The sequence below is a fragment of the Platichthys flesus genome, chromosome 3 (assembly GCF_949316205.1).
Source record: "Platichthys flesus chromosome 3, fPlaFle2.1, whole genome shotgun sequence".
Classification (NCBI taxonomy): domain Eukaryota; kingdom Metazoa; phylum Chordata; class Actinopteri; order Pleuronectiformes; family Pleuronectidae; genus Platichthys; species Platichthys flesus.
In genome coordinates, this window is record NC_084947.1 from 21,426,772 (window position 1) to 21,451,256 (window position 24,485).

Here is a 24,485-nt window from a genome sequence, read left to right on the forward strand (position 1 = left end):
AATTAAATAAAGTTTTCATCTCTGAGTGAATAAGATCCTTGTGAATCAAAATTATTTGATTTGATTTTAGCTACCCCAGGAAACAAGTATTTTTTTTAGGAATGCATTTGAACGTGGTGTTTGACAGCTTTTATTCGAAGGTGGAGGAAACATTTCAAATCATTTGAGTGCAAATGAAAAGCAACATTTCATCCATAAACATGTATTTACAGATGCACTGGCACTTGGATGCACTTTAAGAGGCAAGGTTAAGAACTTAATTAGTGGAACGAAAAGGAGAAGGTGGTGAGCACACTGATCTGAGAGGGCACACTCTGTTACATATACTCTACATGCTTCAAACTTTGGGAATGTTATGATCTAAATGATACACCATTTCCTGGTGTGGAACTTAAGTTGGAGCATACCTGCGCCAAACTCTGGTGAATTGTTCACTTAGACTTAATGGTTTAAAACAAAAAAGGGAAAGAAATAAAAAGCTTAGCTATGTGCATCTGATCTGTCAGTCAGCTATCAGTGGACACTGATGTGCAGCTCGCATCTGATGCCCTTCAACTGTGTGGAAGGGATTCCTCCTCTAGTCAGTTCCCGACAAACTGATTCAGGGAGGAACTGAGAGCTATTTTCTACAAGACATTCGCTGAGAAGTCTTCATCTTACTTGCTGTAGCTAACAGTGGAAGCCTGGACAGTGGGCAAGAAGTGCCCACTGAGATGAATCATGGGATCTCCACAATGTCTGGTCCCTGACCCTGTGCTGCTTACAAGCAGGCTACATTATCGCCTCCCTCCTTAAAACAAACCGCTTCAGAATAACAAAACAAAAAAATACCCCAATGTGGGAATTATCACTATCACAAGCCTCTTTTCACAGTTTGTCAATGTTATATTGAACTGTAGATGACAAGAATGGAAAGTGTGGCATTCCACGGTGCAAAGAGGGGAAGAGATGAGGGAAAGGGCGTCTTTTTTTCATAAATTCTCTTGTATTTTTTCCTCTCCAGTGGCATCAAGGACTTGTGATCTTGAGGCAAAACAGAATAAAAAAAAAATAATAATATGCAAGTGTCCAAATTCAGTTCAGTTAGAGTCTATTGTAGAAAAAGAGGAAAAACTGATAAGTTGAAGATCAGCAAAGCAAGTTCTTGGTTCTCAATTCTTCTCCTCAGCCTTGACCTCCTTTTTCTCATCTTCCTTTTTCTCAGTCTCCTTTTTGTCTCCTTTCTTCTTGTCTTCTGGTGACTTCTCCTTTACCGAGAGCTCCTCCAGCTTCTCTGCCACCTTGTTTGCGCTATCGGAGTTACCTGTGGTACAACAGTGAATTGAGTGAAGAGCTAGAAAATTTGAACATAGGTCAGTTGCACATTTTCAGCCCGCCTGATATTTTGCATTTCAATTCATTGTCTTACGAAAACATCTGCTCCCAGATTTAAAAAAAAGTTTTCAGCTATGAAATCTGAATTGTATTGTAGCAGAACAAACATACACCAGCCTTTTAGTAAAAAATCAGTGAACTGTTAGATTCTGCATGTTTCTGTAGCAGTCAGCAAAAGTTCGAGGCTGGAGAAAGCAGCAAAGAACAGAGTGAGTCTGCATAGGCTAGTCATGAAAGTGTCATGCAACATTAAATGTTTAAATTAAAACAGGCCACTATAGACATTACTCAATCATGAGCACAGCTGTTAACTACAAGCCCGGAAAATTGTGGATTGTGGCACGTAACAACACCCAGTGGCGAAGATACAAAATAAAAAAATAAACTAATTACTGAGAAGGCATTGAAATCCCACTCTTGTTACTTAATAGGCCAACAGACGTTGTTTTGACAATGAGAATGTTATCCAATACAAAGATCGAGAATCTCTGAGCTCTGATGTCTAACGGCCATTGCATATGATCACTTCATACAGACCCATCATCATTCTGGAGGAGACCACTCTCATTAGGATAGAAACGTTTTACTAAGATCGTAACTCTGAAGATCTTTGTATTGATCAGTTGTGAACCTTCCCTCTAAAGGGGAATCATGTGATCACATCCTGCATTAACGTCCTAACACTCCGAGGAAGAGCTTCACTTCTGTTTTCCACAAGCACCATGGTCATCAAAAGTACGCTATCAACCGCTATTTACGATCATATTTAATGACGTCTTTTCCATTTAAATGCAGATGTCTTAGATCGGTTTCTATGGAATCGGGGCCAGTTAAGCTTATGTCATCTGGGTCACAAGCCTCTTTCAAGCCAAATCAGAATAACCAGGTCTGCTTTAAATGTCTGAATGTAAATTGCTTTTGAACTGTACATTGCATGCGTGGAAGTATCTGGATTGATTCCTTTTTTCCATTTATTCAAATTTTTCCTTGGTCTTCAAACTGGACATTGTTGGAAAAATTCCTAATATTTGTGTTTGACTTACCTGATTCCTCTAGATTTTTTCTGACCTCATCCTTGCACTCATCAAACTTCACTCTGAACTTTTGAGCATCTGAAAAGAGATCAAAGTTAATTAATTATTAGAGCAATATCGCAATTTCCCAGAGTTAACATGTCTGTCTGTAGTGTGATCAAGAGAACCTAAATTATACACAATTTGGGAAACCTCATGACTGTTAAATTTAATAACATGTATAGTACTTACTTTCTGCATTTAAAAAGCGTATTGCCAGGAGTTCAGGTTTAGGGCATTCGTCAGCATAATCTGCTGGTGTGTTCCACACCCATGCCCTGTCACTGCCAGCGTTGGGCTTCAGATCCATCACAGGTATGACTGCAGTTCACAAGGAGAACATGTTAATATATATGGTCATATTGATTGATTGATATACTTTAGTTTTACACAGCCATTAGTTTTTGAAAATTGTTATTTGCATAATCTACACATTTCTTGATAAAATAATCAATTTTTATTGCACTCATGTCAGAAATACAAAAATGATGGTGAATGGTGAACACAGATGAACTGTAGTGTACAAATACATTAGCATAACCAACATAATTTGAGTGTTTAAAGTACAAATATACATGTACGATTTAAATGCCCTTGTATACCACACTTTAGTGTAGTTTTTTATAAATTCATGCTATTATATGTGTTAGTTTGTTTCCTTCCTATAAATATTATTCTGTATGATTGAATTAAAGAATAATATTATATTTGGAGACTCAACTCACTCTGATGATTGGCACAAATCTTCAAGGTCCGGTCTCTCCTCATCAGGAGGCGGATGGTGCCCCTCTCTTTGTGTTTCAGCAGCTTGACGTCACCAGTTCCTCTCTCCTTCCACTCTGGAGGGTCGTTCTCTGAGGCAAAACGATAAAGTTTGGCCCGCCTGAGTAAAAGCAAACAGCACAGTTATCTGTGTGGTACTTCAAGTGAAGACACCAGTATAGCAGTCAGATGCTGGCCAGCAAAATATGACAAATTACATGCAAAGAATTAAGGAAGACCATTGAAGCAGCATACATTTTGAAGAGTTCCTCCTCGTCCTCTTCTAATGTTTTCACATCCTGCTCGGGAAGGGAAACGATGGGCTCAAATTGGGGGTCATGGTTAGTGTCCTCTGTACTCTCTGCAGTGGTCTCGGGTTCCTCCTTGTCCTAGAAGGAAAAGCAGGGAATGAGTCAACCCCAAAAAAATGCAATACATGCATCTGCGGTTAAAATGATTAGTCGTGTTGCATGGCACGAGGTCAGAGTGATTCTTTAAAAGCTCTGGAACAAAGAGACTGAGCACACATGCTTCAATACAGGGATTTAAGAGATCATTGGTGAGGTATAGCTTTTGTAAAGGGGGAACTGGACAAACCCTTTGTTGTTCAAACCTGATGAGCCGAGCGTCTTTAATGCTGTTTGTGTTCTCACGTGTATCTGTAACACTTCATTCACATTAACGTGTCGAGAACGTGTATTCTTCATAAAATGGTGACAGATACAGACAGCTAACGCTAGAGGAGAAGGCCGATTCAGGACTTATGACAAAGCACAAAGAAGCGTGTGAATGGAAATAACCAAATTAACATAACACTGAGTGTTTGGGTGGGGGAGTTCCTGTTCTTCAAAACTTATTCCTAACACGTTAACGGTTACTAGCAAGTACCGCTTACGTTTCTGCAGCTCAGCCATCAGATGTTAGCTACATCTGAGGAAAACGCTATCACTTAATGTTTACCTTAGACTTCAGTAAAGTTAACAAGTAGTTACTCAACTTGGTGTTTCCTGAGTTAACTCATTGTGAAGTTGGCTAGCTCGTGAGCGAGGCCTCTCGCCAGCGGGCTAACATCGAGCTAATGATGGTGCGTCTAGCTCCACGGTGTGTGTCGCTGAGTAGAACCATATTATTTCAGCGTGACATCCTGTGGCATGATAATTCGAGTGTGTGGCACTTCATTCGGTGTTAGCCTTGTTGCGGTTAACTGTCAGAATACAGAGTCACTGTCTCCGGCGCCCTGATAGCAAAGCTAGCATTAGCCAACTCCTTTTTTAGCAACTGTTGTGCTTGGCAGACAAAGGCAGAGGGGCTAGCTAACCTCGTTGTCTTCGGCTTGTCGGCATCACGAACACTGTGACCTGCTCGGTTTAAAACACCACGAGAGTTCAGACGGATCATCTTAGTGTTGTGTCACTTACCTTCCTCGGTTTACGACAGGAAGCTAATGCTAACATGCTAACATGCTGACTGGCTGCACTACGTCTGAGCGGTTGTCCGTTTAACTATTGAACTAAGTGATATAGAAAGTATAAACCCTCCAGCTGCCGGTTCACAGGATCTGGACACTTTACACCTCAAACAACTGGACACGCGCACATTAGCTTCTCTAGCATCACGCCATCGCAGCATTTTCGGCAGGTCTACCCACAGCTAACTTAGACCAATTATCACGATTAAAATACGATGTTTTCCAAAAAATGGAGAGTTTACAGCGAACACCGCGCATCAGATGACCCATCATGCGAGCGCTCACCTTCGGGTCCGCCATATTAATGTAGATGTTTGTAGATTGTGGAAGAAGTTCGGGTTGATTCAAATCCCAAACTGTCCGCCGCTTCCCCTCAGATGCTCGCACTTCCTGCTGCAGCTTTCGCGCGCCGATTTTCCTACGTCAGCTCGCGCCCACAGTGTGACGAGCGCGCGCCGCCTCTCTCTGCCGACTGGGTCTGCGTCACAGACAAAACAATGGCTACTTTAAAATATCTCAAATGAAAGCAGATGTCAATTTAACTTGTTAGAGTTACATTTGACTGTTGAAATATCATTACACATTTCAAAGAGGAGAGTTCACACTGATTTCATTATAAACCCGATGATTCTCTATGGGACATTTCACTTCCATAAATGTAAAATGGTATTTATTCACAACAATAGCTCTAATCTCACAGGATTTACATGTAAATATATATCTAAACAATAAAACAGCAACCAAATTGTCAAATTTACATTTTCAATGAATAATAATCCTTTCTTCCTTTTGTCTTCTGTTCTTTAAGATATATATATATATATATATATCTTAATTGTATATATATATACAATTAAATCAAACTTTGTTTACGACCAATACTCACGAATGCTGATGCCTAAAGTGTTTGATTGCAAAGAAAAGAAACCGCCTGAAACCGAACACTGTGGAAGAGTAAAAATGAATAAAATGTCCATATTTTACGTGTTACATGTTATCCCTAGTAGCCTAAGCACAGTCACATCACATCCCTCTGCCCAGTTTGTTTCCACTTTCCCTTTTGACCCCGCCATTGTATCATAAAGACAGACACCATTTTTATAAATTCATAATTCATGTATTGGCTTCACAAACATCATTCATTCATTTATTCAATTCAAAGCTTCACACACTAAATCCATGGTGTCATTATAATCATTCTGCCTGTTTTACATTTATTGTCCACTTGATGGCGCATTAGAGCACACAAAGCACCATGAAGCTTCGGCCCATGAGTGAACCAATTGGATGGAAAGCTTCAATACTTCGTGAAGCTTCATCTCGCAATCAAGATAGCTTGTTGCTGCCTATATAAGTTGTGTGCTGTTCTATGTATGTGATTGTCACGTTTGTGTGTATTTTGTGTTCCGCCTGGTTGTGTTCCACCTGGTTTCAATAAACACATTAAGACAATGCAAGAAGTGCTTTAATATAGTTGAAGATAGATTCACAGACGACAAAGGGACTAAAACCAAAAGACACTGCTCAAATGACGATCGAGTCCCGGAAAGTGACTACTACGACTTTAAGAAAGTTGAAAGGTCACGCAGCACGTGGCGAAATCAACATGGCGTCGCCCTGTGTGTTTAAGTGAGCGGTGCAGCTGCATGTAACTGAGAGGAGGTAAGACACATGTTCACTGGGGCTGATAACTGTCAAGTGTCACATTTTAACATTAGGTGCTGACGAGGCGTTGGTTTCAAATACGAAAGAGCGACTTCAGTAAATCTCCACTTAAGCCTGTAGCTAACGATTTCTGTGTGCAGGCTTTTATTGTGACATGCACACAAACTCACGTCCTTAAATGCAACTAGCGCACGTGCATGTCCCTGTTACAAAGTGCAGCTGTTTGTTTTTCTACGACTCATTTAAACGTATTATGTTTTGCAGACGTGACGTCCCATAAACCATGACTTTCGACTAAGCCCTGTGCAGGTATCAAGTCGTTTTATTGTGAAAAGCCGTTAACAACAAACAAAAACAAACGCTCTGAACTGTACAGTAGTTAACAAAAACGACATGTGATAAACTTACTGAATGTTTACATTGAAATGGGAACGGGAGTTCAATATTAGAGAGGTTGGTACTGGCATTTGTCAAAACACAGACAACTACCAGGATAGAGGGATGAAGGATTATTTTTTTACCCCTCTCATAAAATCTAAACAATTTAGTTCACAGTGAATAACTGGAGACAGTGTGTTCATTAATCGGTCTATACTGCTTATCCCATTTCTGCTCGTGCTTGAAGGTCCAACCGTTCTTTGACAGCGTTACTCAGATGATCCTTGAGAATGTTTTAAACGTCACAAGATTTCTGAGGATCCCTGGAATTTTTGTACCTGGGGTTGATACCAGATGACACCATTCTAAAGCCAGACATCTATCATCTCAATGTTTTGACACTTGGATGTAAAAAGAAGACCATCACAAGGAGCTGGCAGAAATGAAATGCATCAACTTCAGAGCAGTGGCTGAACATTGTGGAGAAAAGACTCCGGGAGCCAAAATCAGGGACCCGTGGAAAAGGCTTGTTTAGAGATAGTACTGCCCCCTTCCTTTTTTATTTGTATTAATCTTTCTATAATTAATTTGCCGTGGAGCTTTTATTTATAAAGCACATTTGACACACAGAGGTAGATTAAACTAATGTTTTACAGGGACTTTAATACAACACTTTTTCCTCACACATATTTTTGAGCATATGTCTCATTCTGCCTGTTGACTGTGTTGTTTGTGTGTCCACCCAGCAGAGTTATGGCAGATGTAAGTGACAGCCCACTGGCTGATACGCCCCCCTCAAAGGAAGAGACACCTGATGTCCTCCCCCAGGACTCCAGCACTGATGGTGTAAAGTCTGAGGTCAAAGCTGGGGAAGATGAGAGCGAGGCAACAGCTGACCAGAGCGCGTACCGCTACATCAAAGAGGACCTTTTCACGTCCGAGATCTACAAAGTGGAGATCAGGAATCTGCCCAAGTTCGTCGGCTTCAACGACCTGAAGAAGTTCCTGGCCAGGCACGGCCTCAACCCGCACAAGATCAAGCTGTTTGGCAAGCACCTGTTCGCCTTCGTCACCTTTATGAACGAGGAGGAGCGCGACAAGGCCATGAAGATGGTGCACGGCATGCAGTGGAAGGGCCAAGTGCTGAGCGTCAGGCTGGCCAAACCCAAAGTGGACCCCATCCTGAAGAGGAGGCAGGAGGAGGAGGCGGAGGGAGAGGGCGCGGGAGGGCAGCCCCCAGCCAAGCGGGCAGAGGGCGACCCGGAAGAGGAGCCCCTCAGCGTCCAGATAGCCAATGTGGTGACTCCGCTGTGGAATGTGCCTTATGAGGAGCAGCTGAGGAGGAAGGAGCAGGAGGTGGTGGGGGTTCTGCAGAGGCTGGCAAAGTAGGTGGTGTCACTGGCCCTGTTCCCAACTTATACTATCATCTGATCAAAAGTAGACGGCTCTGAGTTCATCCGTTCACCCCCGGTATTTAAATACTCCCGGAATGTGTCTCCTGTGATATGCAAATAATCATTATATCGTTTGTGCTCGTGAAGACCAAATGCGTTTAATGGCTTCCAACATAACCATGTTTATAATGACATGGAAAACACAACTCCCCATACAAGAAGTTATTTTGTCAGTTTTGTTGATGGATTTATCTATTGTACATGTCGATCCCACGATTGAAGTGAAAGAGCTCTCTCTGTGTTTCTGCGGTCGAAAATATCCACATCATACAGTTAACAACTTCAAAATAAATGTCCCACTGTTTATTTTTCAGAGAGATCGGAAGCACCAACAAAGCCATGCTGCCGTGGCTCTTTGCACAGAAAGGGAAATACAACAAAATGTGTTGTCCCCTGGGTGCTATTCAACCATCTCCTACACAGGTGCAGTCACACATTGGGTCTAACTTGGGTCTTACTGAACATCAGCCTCTGCGCAGCTATTTACACACAACTACTTTCATGATCTCATTGAATAATGTAATCAACAAATTATAAGAAAATGTCAAAAAGGGTTTCTCAGGGAACGTCTCAAAATGACTCCCAGTCCAAACAGTACCACACCCAAAGATTGTTCATTTATAAAGACATAACAGTGTGAAAGCAGAATCTGATCCCATCTGAGTAGCTGGAGACAGAGTCAATTCTTAATTGCTACGGATTAGAATTTTCAACCAGCAGACCAGTGAATTGTTTCTGCTTCAGGACAATGCAGATTTATTTGAATAGCCAATAAGCAGACACAGAGGTCATTCAATGTTCTATACAGAAAGAAAAAGGCATATAAATCAGAGTATAAAACCATAAATTATATAACAGGTAATGTTTAAGATACAGCAGATTTTAATTTATTGTATGAGCTGGTTCCAGCTGTGGGCAGCATAGTCATTTCCATTTCATCCTGTTTAGTTTCAACTGTCGGCATCATGACGTGACCAGCTCCTGCAGATCTAAGACCTGTTAGGCCTATATACGTCAAACATTTAAGAATTTACAATGGTCTGTATTTACAAAGCACATTTCTAGCCTTGATGACCAGTCGAAGGGCTTTACAGTACAGCTCAAAGTTCTAAGTGCTGTCAGGGGCTTTGTTCACTTTTACTGTTTCATATATGAATAGTCTTATTCAATTTGAGTAGTCTAACACTTCCAATCCTCTCCCCATTTCCCTGTCATGTCGTGGCAGACCGGGTACAGAAACAAGTGTGAGTTCCTCATCTCAGTCGGAGCAGACGGTGAAGACAAGACCATCGGTTTCCGTCTGGGGAAATACAAAGGCGGCTCGTGTGCTGTGGTGGGGCCGGCAGAGACGTGTCATGTCTCCGACGAGGCCAAGAGAGTGGTCTGCGAGTTTCAAAAGTTTATTAGGTAGTTACAATGTGTTTTTAAGAACAGGAAATCTTTTACTGAATGTTTCCTCTGTTGCATCAAATCTTGATTTTGCCAACAGGACGACACCGTACTCCGTCTACAGTCCTGAGACGTATGAAGGACACTGGAAGCAGCTGACTGTACGAACGACGAGGACCAAACAAGCCATGGCTGTAGTGTTCTTCAACCCACAGGTGATCACATGTTCTCAGGTCTAACTGTCTGATTAAATGAAATAAAACAATTTAACATTAGACAGATTGTTAGATTTCACCCCTTGACCTCTCTTTCTTGTTCAATGACTCCAAGAAAATTGAAGAAGAGGAGCTCAACGCTCTGAAGAGCACCATGAAGGAGCACTTCACAGAGGGCGAGGGGAAAGCCAGCGGCGTCACCTCTCTTTTCTTCGTAAGAGAGGGTCAAAGGTGAGGGGGGGGGGGGGAGCAGTTTGAGACTTACAGTCATCAGAATAATAAGATCAATTCAGCTGAACCTGCTTTGTTGTTGGCTGTGAAGGAAGTCCCCTAACCCAGAGGACCTGCCCTGTGAGCTGGTAGCTGGAGAGAGCTGCATCAACGAAGAGCTGCTGGGTCTAAGATTCAGAATATCCCCTCACTCCTTCTTCCAGGTAGGATCCACCTCAAAGGTTCTCAACCGCATGCTCTGTTTGTAGTTGTGTAAATGATGCTTCCTGCTTTGGAACAGCTGTAAAGCCTCCATATACAAAGTGCACAGGCGATAAGTGTGTGTGTGTGTGTGTGTGACCTGGCAGGTGAACACAGGAGCTGCAGAGGTGCTGTACTCGACTGTGGGGGAGTGGGCCCAGCTGGACCAGGACAGCACCGTACTGGACGTGTGCTGTGGCACAGGAACCATTGGCATCTCTCTGGCGAAGGTAAAGTTTGACGCCTGAGAATATGCTATTAAAACTAAAGCTGAGAGATGTCGGTGACGTGATTCTCTGAAATTTGACATGATGAAAGATAAATGACCCGTTTAATGTTCGTGACTGAATATAAACCGTCTGATTTGTGTCTCCAGAGGGTAAAGAAGGTGATTGGGATCGAGCTGTGCCAGGAAGCAGTGGAGGATGCCAAAGTTAATGCCAAGCTCAATGGTAGGACACCAGCTATCCTCACACTGATGGCAGTTATAAGCTGCTTGAAATGCATTATTTGATGTCAGAATGTAAAAAAATATAAAAAATAAAGGGACAGTCCATTGTAGAACTCTGCAAAGAGGACTCACTAATGACAAGGACTAGTTCCCAAGTACCTACACAACATCAACACAAGAAACGGTCAGGTTTACAACAAGCACTGCACTAGTCTTGTTTTAAATAAAAGACAAACCATTTACTCATGACTTGTTTGTATTTTCAGGACTAAGCAATGTTGAATTTCACTGTGGTAAAGCTGAGGACGTGCTCCCCAACATTCTCAACGCTCTCGTCTCACCCAGTGTCACGGCCATCGTGGATCCACCGAGGGCGGGACTACGTGAGTAAACGGCCACCAAATTGAAAATGGATTCCAACCACCATTAGTGTGTCGCATCTTAAGATAATCTGTTCTAACCAAACACAGATTCCAAGGTGATTCTTGCCATCCGTAGAGCACAGCACCTGAAGAGGCTGATTTACGTGGCGTGCAATGCAAAGGCGGCCATGACCAACTTCATCGAGTGAGTTGTGACATTGTTCATTTCTGTTTTCAGAGCAGCTTTGAAAAACCAGACATCACAGAGAAAGAGAGGGACTAGTTCTACAAAGTAATGACTCTAATGTTGGATCTTCCTCTTTCAGTCTGTGCAGAGCACCGTCCAACAGAGTCCATGGAGCTCCGTTCCGTCCGGTGCGAGCCTTGGCCGTGGACCTGTTCCCTCAGACCATGCACATGGAGATGATTCTGCTGCTGGAGAGAGTGGACTACGAATCCCAGAAGCAGCAGAGCAGCAGCAGCAACCAGGAGCCAACTGCCTCGTAGTCTTACAGGCAGTCCATATTAGAAATGTATGCACGCACTCAGCTCTTAAAAGCATTTGAAATCCTTCAAAATTGATGCTAACATAATTTTCTTTAAATATCTGGGTGACCTTATTCTTTAAGAGTCAATGTATCCAAACAATATCATTTAACACTCACCAATGTCTCAAACAGTAAAGTCGACTTATGCTACAATAAGGAATTGTCTAGTGCTTCAAATAAACAGTTTTCTTGTATTTTACTGTATTTGCTTTACTGAGCTTGCCTGCTTTTCAGTATGAGAATTTATTTTTATGGTTTGCTGTCTTAATATGACCGATTTTTAGAATTAAGTCATGATTTTATGTGTCATTCAGGAGGGGAAATATCAGATTCCAGTCGCCAGTCTTAAAATTAGTATTTTGGAGTATCTTGTTAAGTAATACTTTAAGTTTCACAAATAAAGAAGCACTTAAGTATTTGAAAAGATTGAGCAAGAAATTGTTTATTCTGAAAGAACCGCAAATGTTTGGGAACGGGTGACATGTGTGATATTCAAAGGGCTTTCTTCGGGTTAGCCCTATTCCTACAAGCTTCCCCTTTATTTTCATAACGGGACTAATTAAATTGCGTCTTGTAAAATGTTTACCTACTTCTTGCATTTTAAGACCATTAAGTTTGTTTTTAAATCAACATTTGATTTCAAACTTTGTTCAACTGTTATCCAGGACTATGCAGCACAAGCAGGTACTGTGGAATAAACAGCTTTGCCCTTTACTAAATTTCCTCTTCATTTACTGACTAAATAAAACTTTGAAAAAGCCTTTAGTCAAGATATTTTATTTTTGCATAACAAATATCACTGAAGTCATGGAGCTCAGATTGCAAAACATACTTCATTTTTGTAGGCAACATCTCAAACGATTCATTGGTTCAACTCAACGGCAACACAAACATATTTTTTCCTGTCTTCTCACACTGACATACACTTGGCAAGACTACACACACAGAGGAGAAAGCACATTCTTAAAGCAAACTACAATATCACAACAGCCTTGTATTGTAACTGATCTGTCCATGTGAAAGAAAAAAGGAACAAATCCAATATTTAACAGCAGTTTCTATTTTGATCCAGCAAACTGTGTTTGTGTATTATCCTTTGTTATAAATGATTCTAATGTACAGGTTGCAGCAACATTAACTCTTCTATAAAATGCATAAGACAGCATGTAAGCTTTGGTATACACAGTTCTCATCAGCTCCTGTTGGACTCAACGACTTGATCGCATTTTTTTCATGTCAGTGTGCCGACTACATTTTGCGAGGCTGCCATTTGAAAAAAAAGGAAGTGTTTTTCTCATGGTTAAAGAAAAGTATGATCTGTTGTCATGACAATAGCAGACGTACACAAAACATAACACGACCCATTAAGATAAGTCTTGAAAAGAATCTGCACATACGTTGTCTAGGCTGTCTTCTTTGAAAATACTAACTGGCTAAACAATAAATGCTTCATCAAGATAAGGGGGGCTTGGTCTTCCAACTCCCTGTTGGAGGGTGTTTTAGGTCCGATGTACTGTATATACTCTAAACCCTTCATGAAATGAATTAACTAAGGCAACATGTAACCAACTGGAGTTTCTTTTTAAGGAAAAGCAACGTGGTTATATTGTGTGCATGGAATTAGTAAAAGAAAAAGCTAGCAAGACCTAAAAGTGTAAAGGATCTTTCACCTTTTCAGTAACACTGTGGCCGTGTGCTTGGGTTTACTAAGTTGTAGGGCCCCGTCACACGTGACAGCTGTGAAAGGTCAGATATCCGTGCTGTGATTTGTTTCGCCACAAGAAGTGAGTGTTTTATTTGCACCCTCACTCCCACAGATTGGAAGTGAACAGGAGGCGTTCACCATGCCTGAAACATTAGCCTGGGGAGCAGGACGTCAGCTTGTTGCATTAACAAAGCAAAAAAAGGCAACAAATACCAGGAGTCATCTCCAAACATTCCAAAACGCAGTTATTTCTGTACCGACAGCATGATCAGCCAACGGAAATATCGGACAGGAAACGAGTGCATGACAATAGCTGAAAAGTTATCACTTCAACATGATTTATTTTTTTATATCGTGCAAACCAAGACAGCAACTATCCGTTCTGAGGAGAAACAACTTTTTTGTATTTCACCAAAAAATATCCCGAACACCTAGAGTTAAAATACAGTATAAACAAGTGACTTTGTTTCCCAATTAAATGAATGGTATAAATACACTAATATTAGTAGTCTTTTCCAAATACTTGAAGCACAAACAAAAACTAATAAGAGGTGCGGGCATGATAAGGTTCGCCGACTGTTTTAAAAACAACACTTCAAAACAAAACCAACGGAGTAGTGGTTTTTGCAGTCAAAGAAGCATGCAGTTTCATTTTGATGTGGTTCATCTGTTGTCAAGTCATGGTAACGTCTCTCCACCCTGGGTGATTTTTCTTTTTCTCCTGGTGCCATAGCAAGGGTGCATCTAAAGAGGTAGATGATATTTGCTCTACGGTCTGTTGTTTGCATTTAGTCCTACCCTTCCATCAACCAGCTGATCCAAAACAACGTGAACAAAGGAAGCAAAGCAGTTCTACCAGCCTGCTCTATGTGGAACTATATTGCCATTAGATCTCAGTGATGCATAATTAAGTGATGGGTGGTGGTGTGTAGTAAGTCTGACAGTGACCGGGGTTTTCAGTGCCGTGGTTCAGTGATTCCGAGACTCAGACGTCCACCGTGCAGAGAGGTTCGCTCCCTGGCTGGGCGGACTCCATTATGGTCATCTTGGGTTTCTTTCTCGTCTCCTCCTGGAATTAAATTACAATAAAATAGCCATTAACAATTTTTTTTTGCTATTCTCAAATGTAAAATTATGCCAGTGGCAATGTCATTTTGTGAAGCTGGGACTGACGGACACACCAGTCAAGATTTCTATTGTAATGCACTCGTCTTCTACGCCTCAGGCATTAAGTTAAGCCGCAGTAAGACAGAGTCCCACTAATTGAGACCCTTCAGATTTACAATTTCCACTGAAGAAGTTCAGTGCTTCATTTGGATTAAAACTACCACCTCTTCTTTCCTTCAATGAGCTCTCTGGTGAGAACATTTCCATTGACGTACACAGAGTAAACCCTTCAGGTTCTTAGTGATGGAAGAAAAGATAAATGTCAGAAACAAACAACCGGCGAAAAACAAAAGGATTTAAGTTTTACACTTGACAGCAAAACAATACATTATACAATATTTTATACACAACAGATCTCTGCTCACCCTCTGCGTGGCCAGTTTCGTCATTTCTTCTTGCAGTTTGTTCAAGATGTGGAGGTTTGGCTTGTTCTTTTTGGCAAACATCTGCAGCTCGATCACACTCTTATCAGAGTTCTCCTGCAACAAATTACTTTTTTTTTTTAAATCTGAAACATATTTCACTGGCTGATCTGTAGTGAACAATGTTCACAAGGCAATGTGGAATCACCATGCCAGTTATAAATTAAATACAATGGGTTTTATGTTGAAAAGACATCTTGACAGCTTTAGTTGGCAAGCAGTAAATAAAGATGGATAACATCATCATCACCAGAACCATCCATTTGAGATACAAATAAAAGTATACATTTTCCCACAGCCTCACAGCTCGTTCTGAATACAGAACCTACCTTCTTTACCATCTTATTGCTCTCTCGGCCATACATGCGCAGCAGCGAGCCCCAGTTCTTGACGTGTGGATGAAGCATTTGCAAGATTTTCTGAGACGCTAGTTGTTTGCCAACCCTCTTGTTCTTGCCTGTTGAAAAAAAGACAATAAAATTGAAAAACGTATCATTATGAGATGCTAATGTGTAGCATCACAATTTCAGTCCGGGTAATTCATAGAAAAAAAAACATAAACTGTGTGTAATAATATCAACATGTGCAAGGTTTATTTTTCTGTGGTGAACCCTCGCTGTAGCCAATTCTCCAGATTTTAGCCCAAGATCCTGTCTGAAAAAACGGTTTGAGTGGTTCATCCTCACTATGTGGTTAAAGGAGGGTCTACTTACACCAGCCACGCACAGTATGTTTCCCACATGTCATCACATATTCACTCTTCTGGTTTTTTCCTGGGATCACCTCAAATTTAATGCTGGTGTCTCCCATCCCATGGTTTCTACAGGAAAAACCAAAAAGGAAAATGTATTGATCAATTTTTGCAACCGGACCTGACAGAGAACAGGATTAGTAAAGTGGCAACTGTGAAATTGGTAAATGATTCAACTTGGTCAATATTTAGGTTGCTGTTGGTTTGAGTGTTACACCCCTTACCTTTTAAGGCACTCATGAAGAATCTGATATGGCGAAAGTAGTCCTGCTTTGTTGGTCAGCTCATACACCCTTGAGTCTTCTATATTGATATGATTAAAATACTGTGGGGCAGAGCACATTGAATGATTGGTGTGTTACTTCTTATTTTAAAAATACATTAACTTTAAAGGGACAACAGCTTGGCATTGCCCATTATCAAAACTTGGGTTACGGGCTCAGCGTGTTGAGTTTCATCTATTCCATTTCAATGAATATAAATGGAGAGCATGAATTGTGTTGAAAACAGGAAAAAGAAAAGCACCTCCAGTTCATCGCCATCTGAAGGTTTCTCCTCCGAAGTCTGCTTCACAAAGTCAGGGATGAGGATTTCCAGTGTGGCTCGAGCTGCAGTGTACATCATAACACCAGTGAGAACAGAAGTAGCATAGCAACAAGTTACCAGTTTAACTATCTGCTGTGTATAGGAAGAATTGGAAGGTGCCACAAAGATCACACTTGTTGATATTGCGATGCCGATAGACTTTCGATATATAGTGCAGCCCTAGTATTATACATATGTTTGACACTGATCACATTGCTTAATACTGTAAATAAATAAAAAACTTAAAATTACCAGCTTTATTCTTGGCAAGCTTTTTACTGCTTGCGGTTCCTGTGCCGTAAGTCACTCCATCTATAATGACTGACGCGCCAAAGGGTTCACTTGGGTTTTCTTTGAGGCAAAGAAAAAAAAAATATGGTTCGATTGATAAATAAAAATCATGTAAAGCTAAAACATGTGACCTTTAATTTATATGAGACAACAGCCAGACTTATGTGTGTAAATGGGAAAACATGTAAATGCCACAGGGGTTAATGTAAATGTGCACTGGGATGTAGATGAAATTAGAATGAACACAAGTAGATTTTCAGATGATATTCAACAGAGAAACTCAGTGGATGATACTTAACAAAAGAACTTACCACATTCAAAAAAGTTGTAAACAGGTCGAACCTTGAGGACACGTTGCATATATTCGTGCAAGATGCAAACTTCAGATTTTCCGTTCGGGTTGATGACAAATTCTGTTAAAAGAAAAAGTATTGAAATTAGAAAGTTCATCAACCAACATTGCACTTATCAGAAGCCTTGATTTTCACCCTTTAACAGTTAGAGTAACGAACGAGTTCTGTGGTAGAGCCATTAGTCAGTATATTAGATACCATCTATAATGAAATACTGGCAATAAAAAACAAAAACTGTGTGAATATCTAAGTGTCTGTATATGTGTTACCTTTCTTAGTGGGGGCATCTTGGACTGACAGTGTGATGAGCTTCTGGTTGGCGGGCAGGATGGGCCTCTCAGTCTCTGCCTGCTTCCTCTTCACGTCTCTGTTGAACTGCCTTCGCTCAGCCCAAGTACGAAACTTCTTTACAGTAACTTGTTCAAAGTCAAAGCATTTTTCCAGATACACACGAAACTCTTCAAGATCTGTGATGAGGTTTCATCAAGTTAGTGGGAAAGGCCACAAAAACATAAGAACCTTTCAAAAGTCTTTCAGTGCCAATATACTATGACGAGCTCTTACCTACTGACTCATCCTTGCACACTTCAACCTTTGCCCTGACTTGTCCTAAGGCTCCGTGGGCAATGTCAAAAGGTCGGATCACTTTAACCTGCAGGTTGTTGTCAGTGGTACCCTCTCCATTTGGGGCAACGTCAGACAAAATGGAGGGAGGGACGTCTAACTGTTCCTCGGCTGTAGCATCTAACATGTCTGCTCCTTCTTCACCATTAGCCTCCTGCATGGGCTTTACCGGAGACTCCACCGCATTAGTTGTCATCTCCCCATTCAGCTCCTTTTCCTCATGGTCCTTCATTTTCTTGTAATGTAGGCAAGGGATACTGCTGGTTGGAGGGTCATGTTTCTGAATCAAAAAGAATGAAGAGTAGGGTCAGCATCTGTCAACAGTTCCAATACATACCTGACTTTAATAAGAGCTAAGTAGCAATAGCGTTAAACAAAGTGATGTTTCCAAGTTGCAGTTTTCTACAGGGTAGACCATCTGCTACCAAGAAAAATACGGTGGTGGCAATTTTCAGTTCAGCGATCAATTTGAACCCTATTTTTCCCCAGCCGCAATGTACTCAAAGAATGTCTTATGAGTCAGGAAAGAACTCATAAAATGTTGGTACTGATCTATGAAGTTGTGTTTTTCCTGCTTTATCTAATATAGTGAAAAGTTGTATTCTATTGAATTGCTAAAGAAATAACACAGATATTTCCATATTTACAGAATATAATATAGGTGTGTGTAGACAGGGATGGGGACGCAACTAATACTTTGATGAATACCCCTGCACTGTTTACATCAGGGTTGTGTGTTTTAGGCATGAAATGTGTGTAGCATCTTACCCTAATACTGCCAGTCCCGAGGAAATATGGTCTGGACCAGGTGACCACTCGAGTTTCTCTGTGTAGGTAGACTGGAATGCCTGAGTTATGGAATGTCATGATCCATCCATCAGGTAGAGGCTCAGTGGGTGGACGACCTCGACCTAGCAAATGGATCAATGCAAATGCAGGGACAAATTACAACATTATTACATCATGTGGTTAAGTGATGCATCTAGTTACATGACAGGCTTGGAATTAATGTTAACACGTTTGTTTTAAGGTTGACAATCTTGTATGAGTGTTAAAACCCACCTTGGAGATAACTTCTGTCACCTACGAGTTGACTCAACATAAAACTAAAAAAATAACAAAATACACTACAAGCAATTAATAGGATGAGAATTCACTTGTACTATCATTTTCGACATTCTTTCTTTTTTATGATACTATATCTGAGCACTGCAGCACAGAACAAACACTTACCTACTGACGTTGTGCAGGGCTAACCACCTCTGCAAGGCAGTTTCCCGGGGGAAACCTTGTGATGAAATGTATATTGGCAGTGCACGCAGCCGTACACTATTGTTCTATTCAACTGGCTTCAAAGTACATACATGTACTACATACTGAATAGAATATGTTTTGTTGTGCCCCTCAGACCTGAAACTACATTCAAATGCAAGTTCGTTGACAGAGCCCAACCCTTAAACAGAGTGATCCAATACTCACTCTTCAGGACAGTCTTAATTTTGGTCATCATAGGCTGAACACCTCCTTCTTCACCATCTGATGGATGATCACTGTCCCCGCCATCTTTGTCATCAGATGGACGCATCTTTTTTGGCACAGGCATGCCCTCCTCCAGCAGAGCGTCAACATCGTTGTCAAACTCTTCCTGGAAGAGTCAGTGGTTAGAGTCGGGAGAGAAGGATGGGTCAAAGGTTTACATGAATTTCTTATGTTTCAACTGAGAAGAGACTTCACCAGATGTGGTGAATTAACTGAACATTGGAAGAAGAAAAAAACAAAACTACACCTCAACAACAGCAAAAATTACTAGTTCCACTTTTGAATTTGGGAACAAATAATATTTCAAATGTATAAACAACTTACACAAATTAAATGATGCATTTAGCATTTTTTATCCCTCAATGTTACTATTGATTAACTTGTATAAAGGAAATCCAGCATTAAATGGGGAAAATAAAAAGGTCACTGACCTCGTTTGGTATCTCATTTTCAGTAATAAAAAGCAAAGACAAAGAAAAACTTATGGGACATTTGGTCTGATTGGGAACACCCAATTTATATTCTGTACACTTACGTAGTGACATTTTCGTCCATATATCACTAGGGCCAATAGCTAAAATATAATCTACACTATTAAACAACAAAGTCTATTTAAGTGATTTTGGAAATCTCAATTAAAAACCTATCATGATACTTTCATCAAATACGTCACCAAAACGCTATTCTGCACTTAATATTTGGAACTATCTGGCAGTTTCACTTTGGTTAATCTCTAGAAACCGATTACACATGTTAATATCCAGTTTCTAATTCGACTTATCAGGTTTGAGCAGGCCCTGGTTGACTGCAGGTAAACAGAAAAAGAAAAACAGGCAAAACCTATGAATCGCAATGCATTTTCTATCTGCTTTTTAATGCATCTGTATTCAAATGCAGAAATGTCAAAATGTTATGCAGATCGTTAACATAAAAAAATAAAAGGTTTTCTGTTTCTGTTTTGTGCAGAGAAACATCCAACCTGTGTGCTAAATGAAACTACTCGGACGGTAAAGTGTACGGTGAACAGAAGATAAGAGTCTTGGCCTGGATATCTGCTGGCCAGACCCGAGGTCCCAAATTATCGACGGTTGGCCCCAGAGGCTAACTCCTCGTCAGACGATAGCTGATGGGTTCTCTATGTAAAAACCAAGCATTGCAGTGTAAGGTGTTTATTTATCTATAGATACCCCCCTTTGTTAACAGAAAGAGAAGTGGCCCTTGAGAATTTTACCAAATGTAATTTTGTATGCTTTGAAGGCCTCACACCCAATCCCAGTGAGTTACATTGTAACTGGTTATTAAGCTGCACGGAAGCTATTTCATAGTCTTCATTGCTACATTCAGGTTGGGGTGCTTTTTGATTAAGAGTGATCCACCATACATCTTTGGTACAAGACACAAAGTTTATGGCAGTGTTGTGTAAATTCAGGAAACCCCCCCAAAAAAACACTTAAATAATTGAATGCCACCAAAACACTGGTTTGGAGCATTTGCTCCAGATATAAGTGAGATGACATGTTCTTCATCTGAGTAATATACTGCATATACTAAAACATTATGGACATTAAAAGCACAATACTTTTTTCATATGAGCCAATATCTGATTGGCCCAAATGTTGTGTCGCTGGTTGATGTTATATTGCAGCCAAAATGTTCAATCTTTGTTCGAGACATTCTGTATTTTTTTTTTTGTCTGCTCCCCACTATGCCAACACAGTACGGAGACGATAGGGGAGGCTGTGTAATAGAACATGGCTGATGAAGTCGTGCATTGTAAGGATGGTACTTTTCAAACTGTTCATACTATATCATTATAATGTTACTGTTTGACAGGGATGAAGAAATTGGGTGTGAAGCTGACAATGAAAAGGGATACTGCAGAAACAAGAACAGACGTACCTCGTATGAGAAAGCCATGGCCTCGTCACCTGTTTGCTCCTGCTGAGCTATAACTTCAGACTTAAAACCGCCTTGCTCCCCATCATCTTGATCCAGGAAGTTCTCGTAGAAGTCATCCAACTCATCCAGGACAGCATACTCTACCTTGTTTTCCAGATCTACCTCAGCCTCCTCTGACCTCCTGCATACGTTTCCTGCACCAGAGCTTCCCTCAGCTGCCTCCTGCTCGCTAGTTGAGTCATGCAAGTCACCGTTCAGGCCATCTAAGCCATCATCACTTCCTCCCTCCTGCCCTTCACCTGTGTACAGAACCTTCCTGTCTTTACTATTGCTGCTGCTGCTGCTACTTTCAGTGAAGCTCACACGGATCTTAACATCTCTGAGCAGCTTGAGCTCTGGTAGAAACTTGGTGACCGGGGGAGCGTGACGTGCTGTTCTCGGGCACACGGGAATGGGACCGGCCTCATCTGAGAGGTGGCTACAGAAAGTGACTGAGTCCTTGCTGAGGGGCTGCTGTGGCTGGGCTTCCCCGTCATCTGGGGTGTACGTGTATCCATCACCACCAGAGCTAACGTCCATTACCTCTGCGTCACTGGACGTTTGCAGGGGAGGTGGTGGAGGTGCTCTGCCCTCATCTCGGCCAAAATCCTCAGGTGGCTCCAAGGGGAGAGGGGGTAGAACATCATCTATCTCCATGTTCATCTGTGTTCACCACTACACTACAACATACACTGACTAATAATATGGTATATTTAAATCTGACCTGTAGAGAAACTTCCTTCTTATTTAATGCCACAATTCATGCAGAAGCACATCCCTGTATAGACCAGGTACCAGAGGAGAAAATGCTAAGCTGACTACATTGCTCTTTTCATTAATGTAGACAGCTTTCAGAATCACTGTCTCAATTATTGGAAATCACAATGCATTCAGCTTAATATGGGATGTAGGCACTGATCATCCTCGAATGGGATCTTCTAGGGGCTGGAGGAGAGAACCAGAGAGAGGACATGTCAGCACAACTTTATGACCAGTAGCCTAATAAGACTGCGCATTGTACCTATTACTATTCTGACGTTAACATGTATATGCTGACAAATGACTTTCACCTGGGTCTCTTAGTCTGGGTACACGATTAATGCTTAACCCGTTCCATATCACAAGCTAAGTCAATGTTACATAGGAATGAGCGCATCTTTTCAGACTGCAGCTGCACAGCGGGGCCCTGGTAACGTTAACATCCACGCTGATGTGCTAGCGAGCAGCCACCGGGGTGGACAGACGTCTACGTCCGCAGAATTGCTAAGCTAGGCTAAACTCAGTCTGGTGAGACATTGAAGAGCTACTCACCGATAGATATGGAACGACTGTCTCCAACTGGGCGCCTGACTACCTTTCTAAATTATTGTATTTGCGAAGAGCCGCGATAAGGACTCGGTGGTGGCACCGCCATCTTGGAGAAAAAAACTCAGCGGAAAAGCACCCCGTAGCCCACCTTCTACTACCGGCTTTTTCATGACAGATGGGTCAGCAGGCCAATCACAGAGCCTCTCGGCGGCAGCTATCGGTATGGCTCTACCGATTCAACCAATCAAGCGTTTGACGTTTTATTAGACGAGCAGCATGTTAAGCGCCAAATTTATTATTCTAGAAATTAAGGTAACATAAAATAATTCAGAAATATTTTGAATTAACTAAAAATTATTACATTTTTAAGTCTTAACAATATTATAAACAAAAAAAAAATATCACTACTTAAAATAACAATAATTGTGTGTGTGTGATGTCTATAAAATCTACAAACTTTTACTTTGTAGTTTGTTAGACACTACATGTGAAATGTTAAAAATCTTATCACATGCTTCAACAAATTTCCCTAGTCGGCCTTGTCTCTCAAAGGTGCTTGAATAAAACATCATAAATTGAGTGAAATAAGTGTGTAAGTATTTAAAAACTGTTGTTCATGTTATGTGTTGACATCTTTAATTTAGAGTATATGTGTGATCTTTTATGTGACTTGCTTTAGAATATGGGTGAAGATAGTGAACGTTTGAAGTTCACTTTAGTTAGCAGGTGTTAGTGGCCACCAGCAGACGTTAGTGTCATAACTTCAGTTGTGCACCTTAGCTTCATCAAGTGTTTTGGCCTTTTGATCAGCGATACAGGCTGAACCTGAGGATACGCTGGGGCTAATGGGAAATCTGACTGGCCACTGGCTTGTACACCAACACTTTGAAAGCCATGTGTCCCGCTCAGTAAATCAGATAGCATTACCTCTATGCCCTTTTTAAATAAACCCTGTCCAATTTTAGAACATAGGACAAGATGGAGGATATCCCTTGTACGTTCTATCCATAGACTGCTCTAATTAATGCCTACCACCAGTTCATGTTAACAGATGTTAGTGACCACCGGCGGATATTAGGTTCATTTCTTCAGTAGTGTGCCTTGTGTCGTCAGGTGTTTCGGCCTTGTTTTTATGTGTCCCTGCCCATTCAGGACTAATACAATAAGGCACGCCCACCACAGGTTATCAGACCTGGGTGCTTGTCCCTAGCAGCCTTATGGTCTGGTGCAGGGCTTGTCCATGAATCCCCTAGATCGTTGAGCAACCTGGTGGTGAATGCTGCAATGAAACCCCAGCAGCCAAACTCCACAGGGCAAACTATTGCTTTTCAGCCACGTTGTTCGTCCTCAAATGCCATGTCTGAACACTGCAGACTTTTCCTCTCATTCGCTTCATCAACAGGATCCTCCCAGGGTACTGTCAATAGGTTGCTCTAAACAGAGGCTTTTCCTGCTGGCTTCCATTCGCCACAGATCTTTCCAGCTGATGTTCCTTTTCTCCGTGTCTTGCTTGAGTGACAGCCTTTGCACATCTTGCTGCTTTTTCCTGAAGCCGGATTTCCAGGACTACCAATTGTCCCTGAAGCTAAAAATCTAGCAGTGCAGTTAGAGGGTGTTCATGAACATGGCCTGTTTCACGGTTATCTTTTGTTCTTACCATCAGTGTTTGTTAACCTGCCGTTAAGGTAAAGAGTCTGGCTACCTGCCATTGATCAGATTCACTGGCGTAGTCTTGAGGTGTTGGAGCAGCAGATCACTTCAGCATCAGGTGAACCACAATATCTCAATTTACCAGTTGGGGTCACTAATAGTCTTTAGTCTGAAATATCACACCGTAGCTTTACTTCATTTCTCCCTTATAGTACATGGATGTAGCCTAATAGAACAAGTGTATTGGAGATTTGTTTTTCGGCCATTTGTTTCTTTTTGATACAAGAAGTTGGGGATAACTTTTTTTTTGGGTAACTATATTTACAATTTTGTATTTTTCTTAATGAGGGATCCAGACATTTTCTCAGCACAAATTTAGACTATTAATAGGACGAAGAACCGATTAAACAAATTAAAAAAAGAATCATAGAATAGGTGGAAAAGACTGAGTTACTTTTGAAGAGAACAAAAGTCTGATGAAGTCTACACCTTCTTATGTTAACTTAGGAGGCTTCATAATGTGGCTTATGCGCTTCAAAATG

The 24,485-nt window shown here is 41.2% G+C and overlaps 3 protein-coding genes and 1 non-coding gene across 6 annotated transcripts; 1 reads left to right on the top strand and 3 right to left on the bottom strand.

Moving 5' to 3' along the window:
- Positions 1–114: 114 nt before the first annotated feature.
- On the bottom strand, positions 115–5,122 carry ranbp1 (RAN binding protein 1). The gene is made up of 6 exons (XM_062384633.1): positions 4,963–5,122; positions 3,465–3,598; positions 3,173–3,330; positions 2,640–2,768; positions 2,418–2,486; positions 115–1,303 (listed from the first exon to the last, which is right to left on the bottom strand). The coding sequence occupies exons 1-6, from the start codon at positions 4,975–4,977 to the stop codon at positions 1,152–1,154; spliced, it is 657 nt and encodes a 218-aa protein (XP_062240617.1). The 5' UTR covers positions 4,978–5,122; the 3' UTR covers positions 115–1,151.
- LOC133950914 (small nucleolar RNA SNORA77) lies at positions 1,462–1,593 on the bottom strand. Its single transcript, XR_009920438.1, has one exon. It is a non-coding gene; the product is annotated as a small nucleolar RNA SNORA77 (small nucleolar RNA).
- Positions 5,123–6,246: 1,124 nt separating the features above from the next.
- On the top strand, positions 6,247–12,371 carry trmt2a (tRNA methyltransferase 2 homolog A). Of its 2 annotated transcripts, none has more exons than XM_062384637.1 (12): positions 6,247–6,339; positions 7,467–8,105; positions 8,489–8,597; positions 9,400–9,581; positions 9,664–9,778; positions 9,894–10,009; positions 10,101–10,212; positions 10,357–10,479; positions 10,626–10,701; positions 10,967–11,083; positions 11,171–11,267; positions 11,389–12,371. In XM_062384637.1, the coding sequence occupies exons 2-12, from the start codon at positions 7,474–7,476 to the stop codon at positions 11,567–11,569; spliced, it is 1,860 nt and encodes a 619-aa protein (XP_062240621.1). In that variant the 5' UTR covers positions 6,247–6,339; positions 7,467–7,473; the 3' UTR covers positions 11,570–12,371. The 2 variants fall into 2 exon arrangements, with proteins under 2 accessions (XP_062240621.1, XP_062240622.1); XM_062384638.1 differs by having other exon boundaries at positions 6,250–6,339; positions 7,470–8,105.
- dgcr8 (DGCR8 microprocessor complex subunit) lies at positions 12,372–22,424 on the bottom strand. Of its 2 annotated transcripts, none has more exons than XM_062384635.1 (14): positions 22,297–22,424; positions 20,947–21,930; positions 18,988–19,153; positions 18,277–18,419; positions 17,449–17,788; positions 17,154–17,351; positions 16,843–16,944; positions 16,493–16,591; positions 16,181–16,263; positions 15,880–15,980; positions 15,618–15,724; positions 15,234–15,361; positions 14,848–14,961; positions 12,372–14,384 (listed from the first exon to the last, which is right to left on the bottom strand). In XM_062384635.1, exons 2-14 carry the CDS (start codon positions 21,646–21,648, stop codon positions 14,301–14,303), a joined length of 2,367 nt encoding a protein of 788 aa, XP_062240619.1. In that variant the 5' UTR covers positions 21,649–21,930; positions 22,297–22,424; the 3' UTR covers positions 12,372–14,300. The 2 variants fall into 2 exon arrangements, with proteins under 2 accessions (XP_062240619.1, XP_062240620.1); XM_062384636.1 differs by lacking the exon at positions 12,372–14,384 and adding an exon at positions 14,391–14,718.
- Between the last annotated feature and the right edge of the window lie 2,061 nt (positions 22,425–24,485).

Excerpts from the sequence above, each read along its gene's own strand:
- ranbp1 (XM_062384633.1), bottom strand. Across the intron at positions 2,487-2,639 it reads ACGCTTTTTAAATGCAGAAA|ATGCTCAAAAGTTCAGAGTG; the intron begins GTAAGTACTATA and ends ATCTCTTTTCAG. Across the intron at positions 1,304-2,417 it reads AAAAAATCTAGAGGAATCAG|GTAACTCCGATAGCGCAAAC; the intron begins GTAAGTCAAACA and ends GTTGTACCACAG.
- trmt2a (XM_062384637.1), top strand. The coding sequence starts at position 7,474 with ATGGCAGATGTAAGTGACAGCCCACTGGCTGATACGCCCCCCTCAAAG. Across the intron at positions 8,106-8,488 it reads GTTCTGCAGAGGCTGGCAAA|AGAGATCGGAAGCACCAACA; the intron begins GTAGGTGGTGTC and ends TTTATTTTTCAG. Across the intron at positions 10,702-10,966 it reads AGTTAATGCCAAGCTCAATG|GACTAAGCAATGTTGAATTT; the intron begins GTAGGACACCAG and ends TTGTATTTTCAG.
- dgcr8 (XM_062384635.1), bottom strand. The coding sequence starts at position 21,648 with ATGAACATGGAGATAGATGATGTTCTACCCCCTCTCCCCTTGGAGCCA. Across the intron at positions 16,264-16,492 it reads GCTTGCCAAGAATAAAGCTG|CTCGAGCCACACTGGAAATC; the intron begins GTAATTTTAAGT and ends TGTACACTGCAG. Across the intron at positions 14,385-14,847 it reads CGAAACTGGCCACGCAGAGG|GAGGAGACGAGAAAGAAACC; the intron begins GTGAGCAGAGAT and ends ATTTAATTCCAG.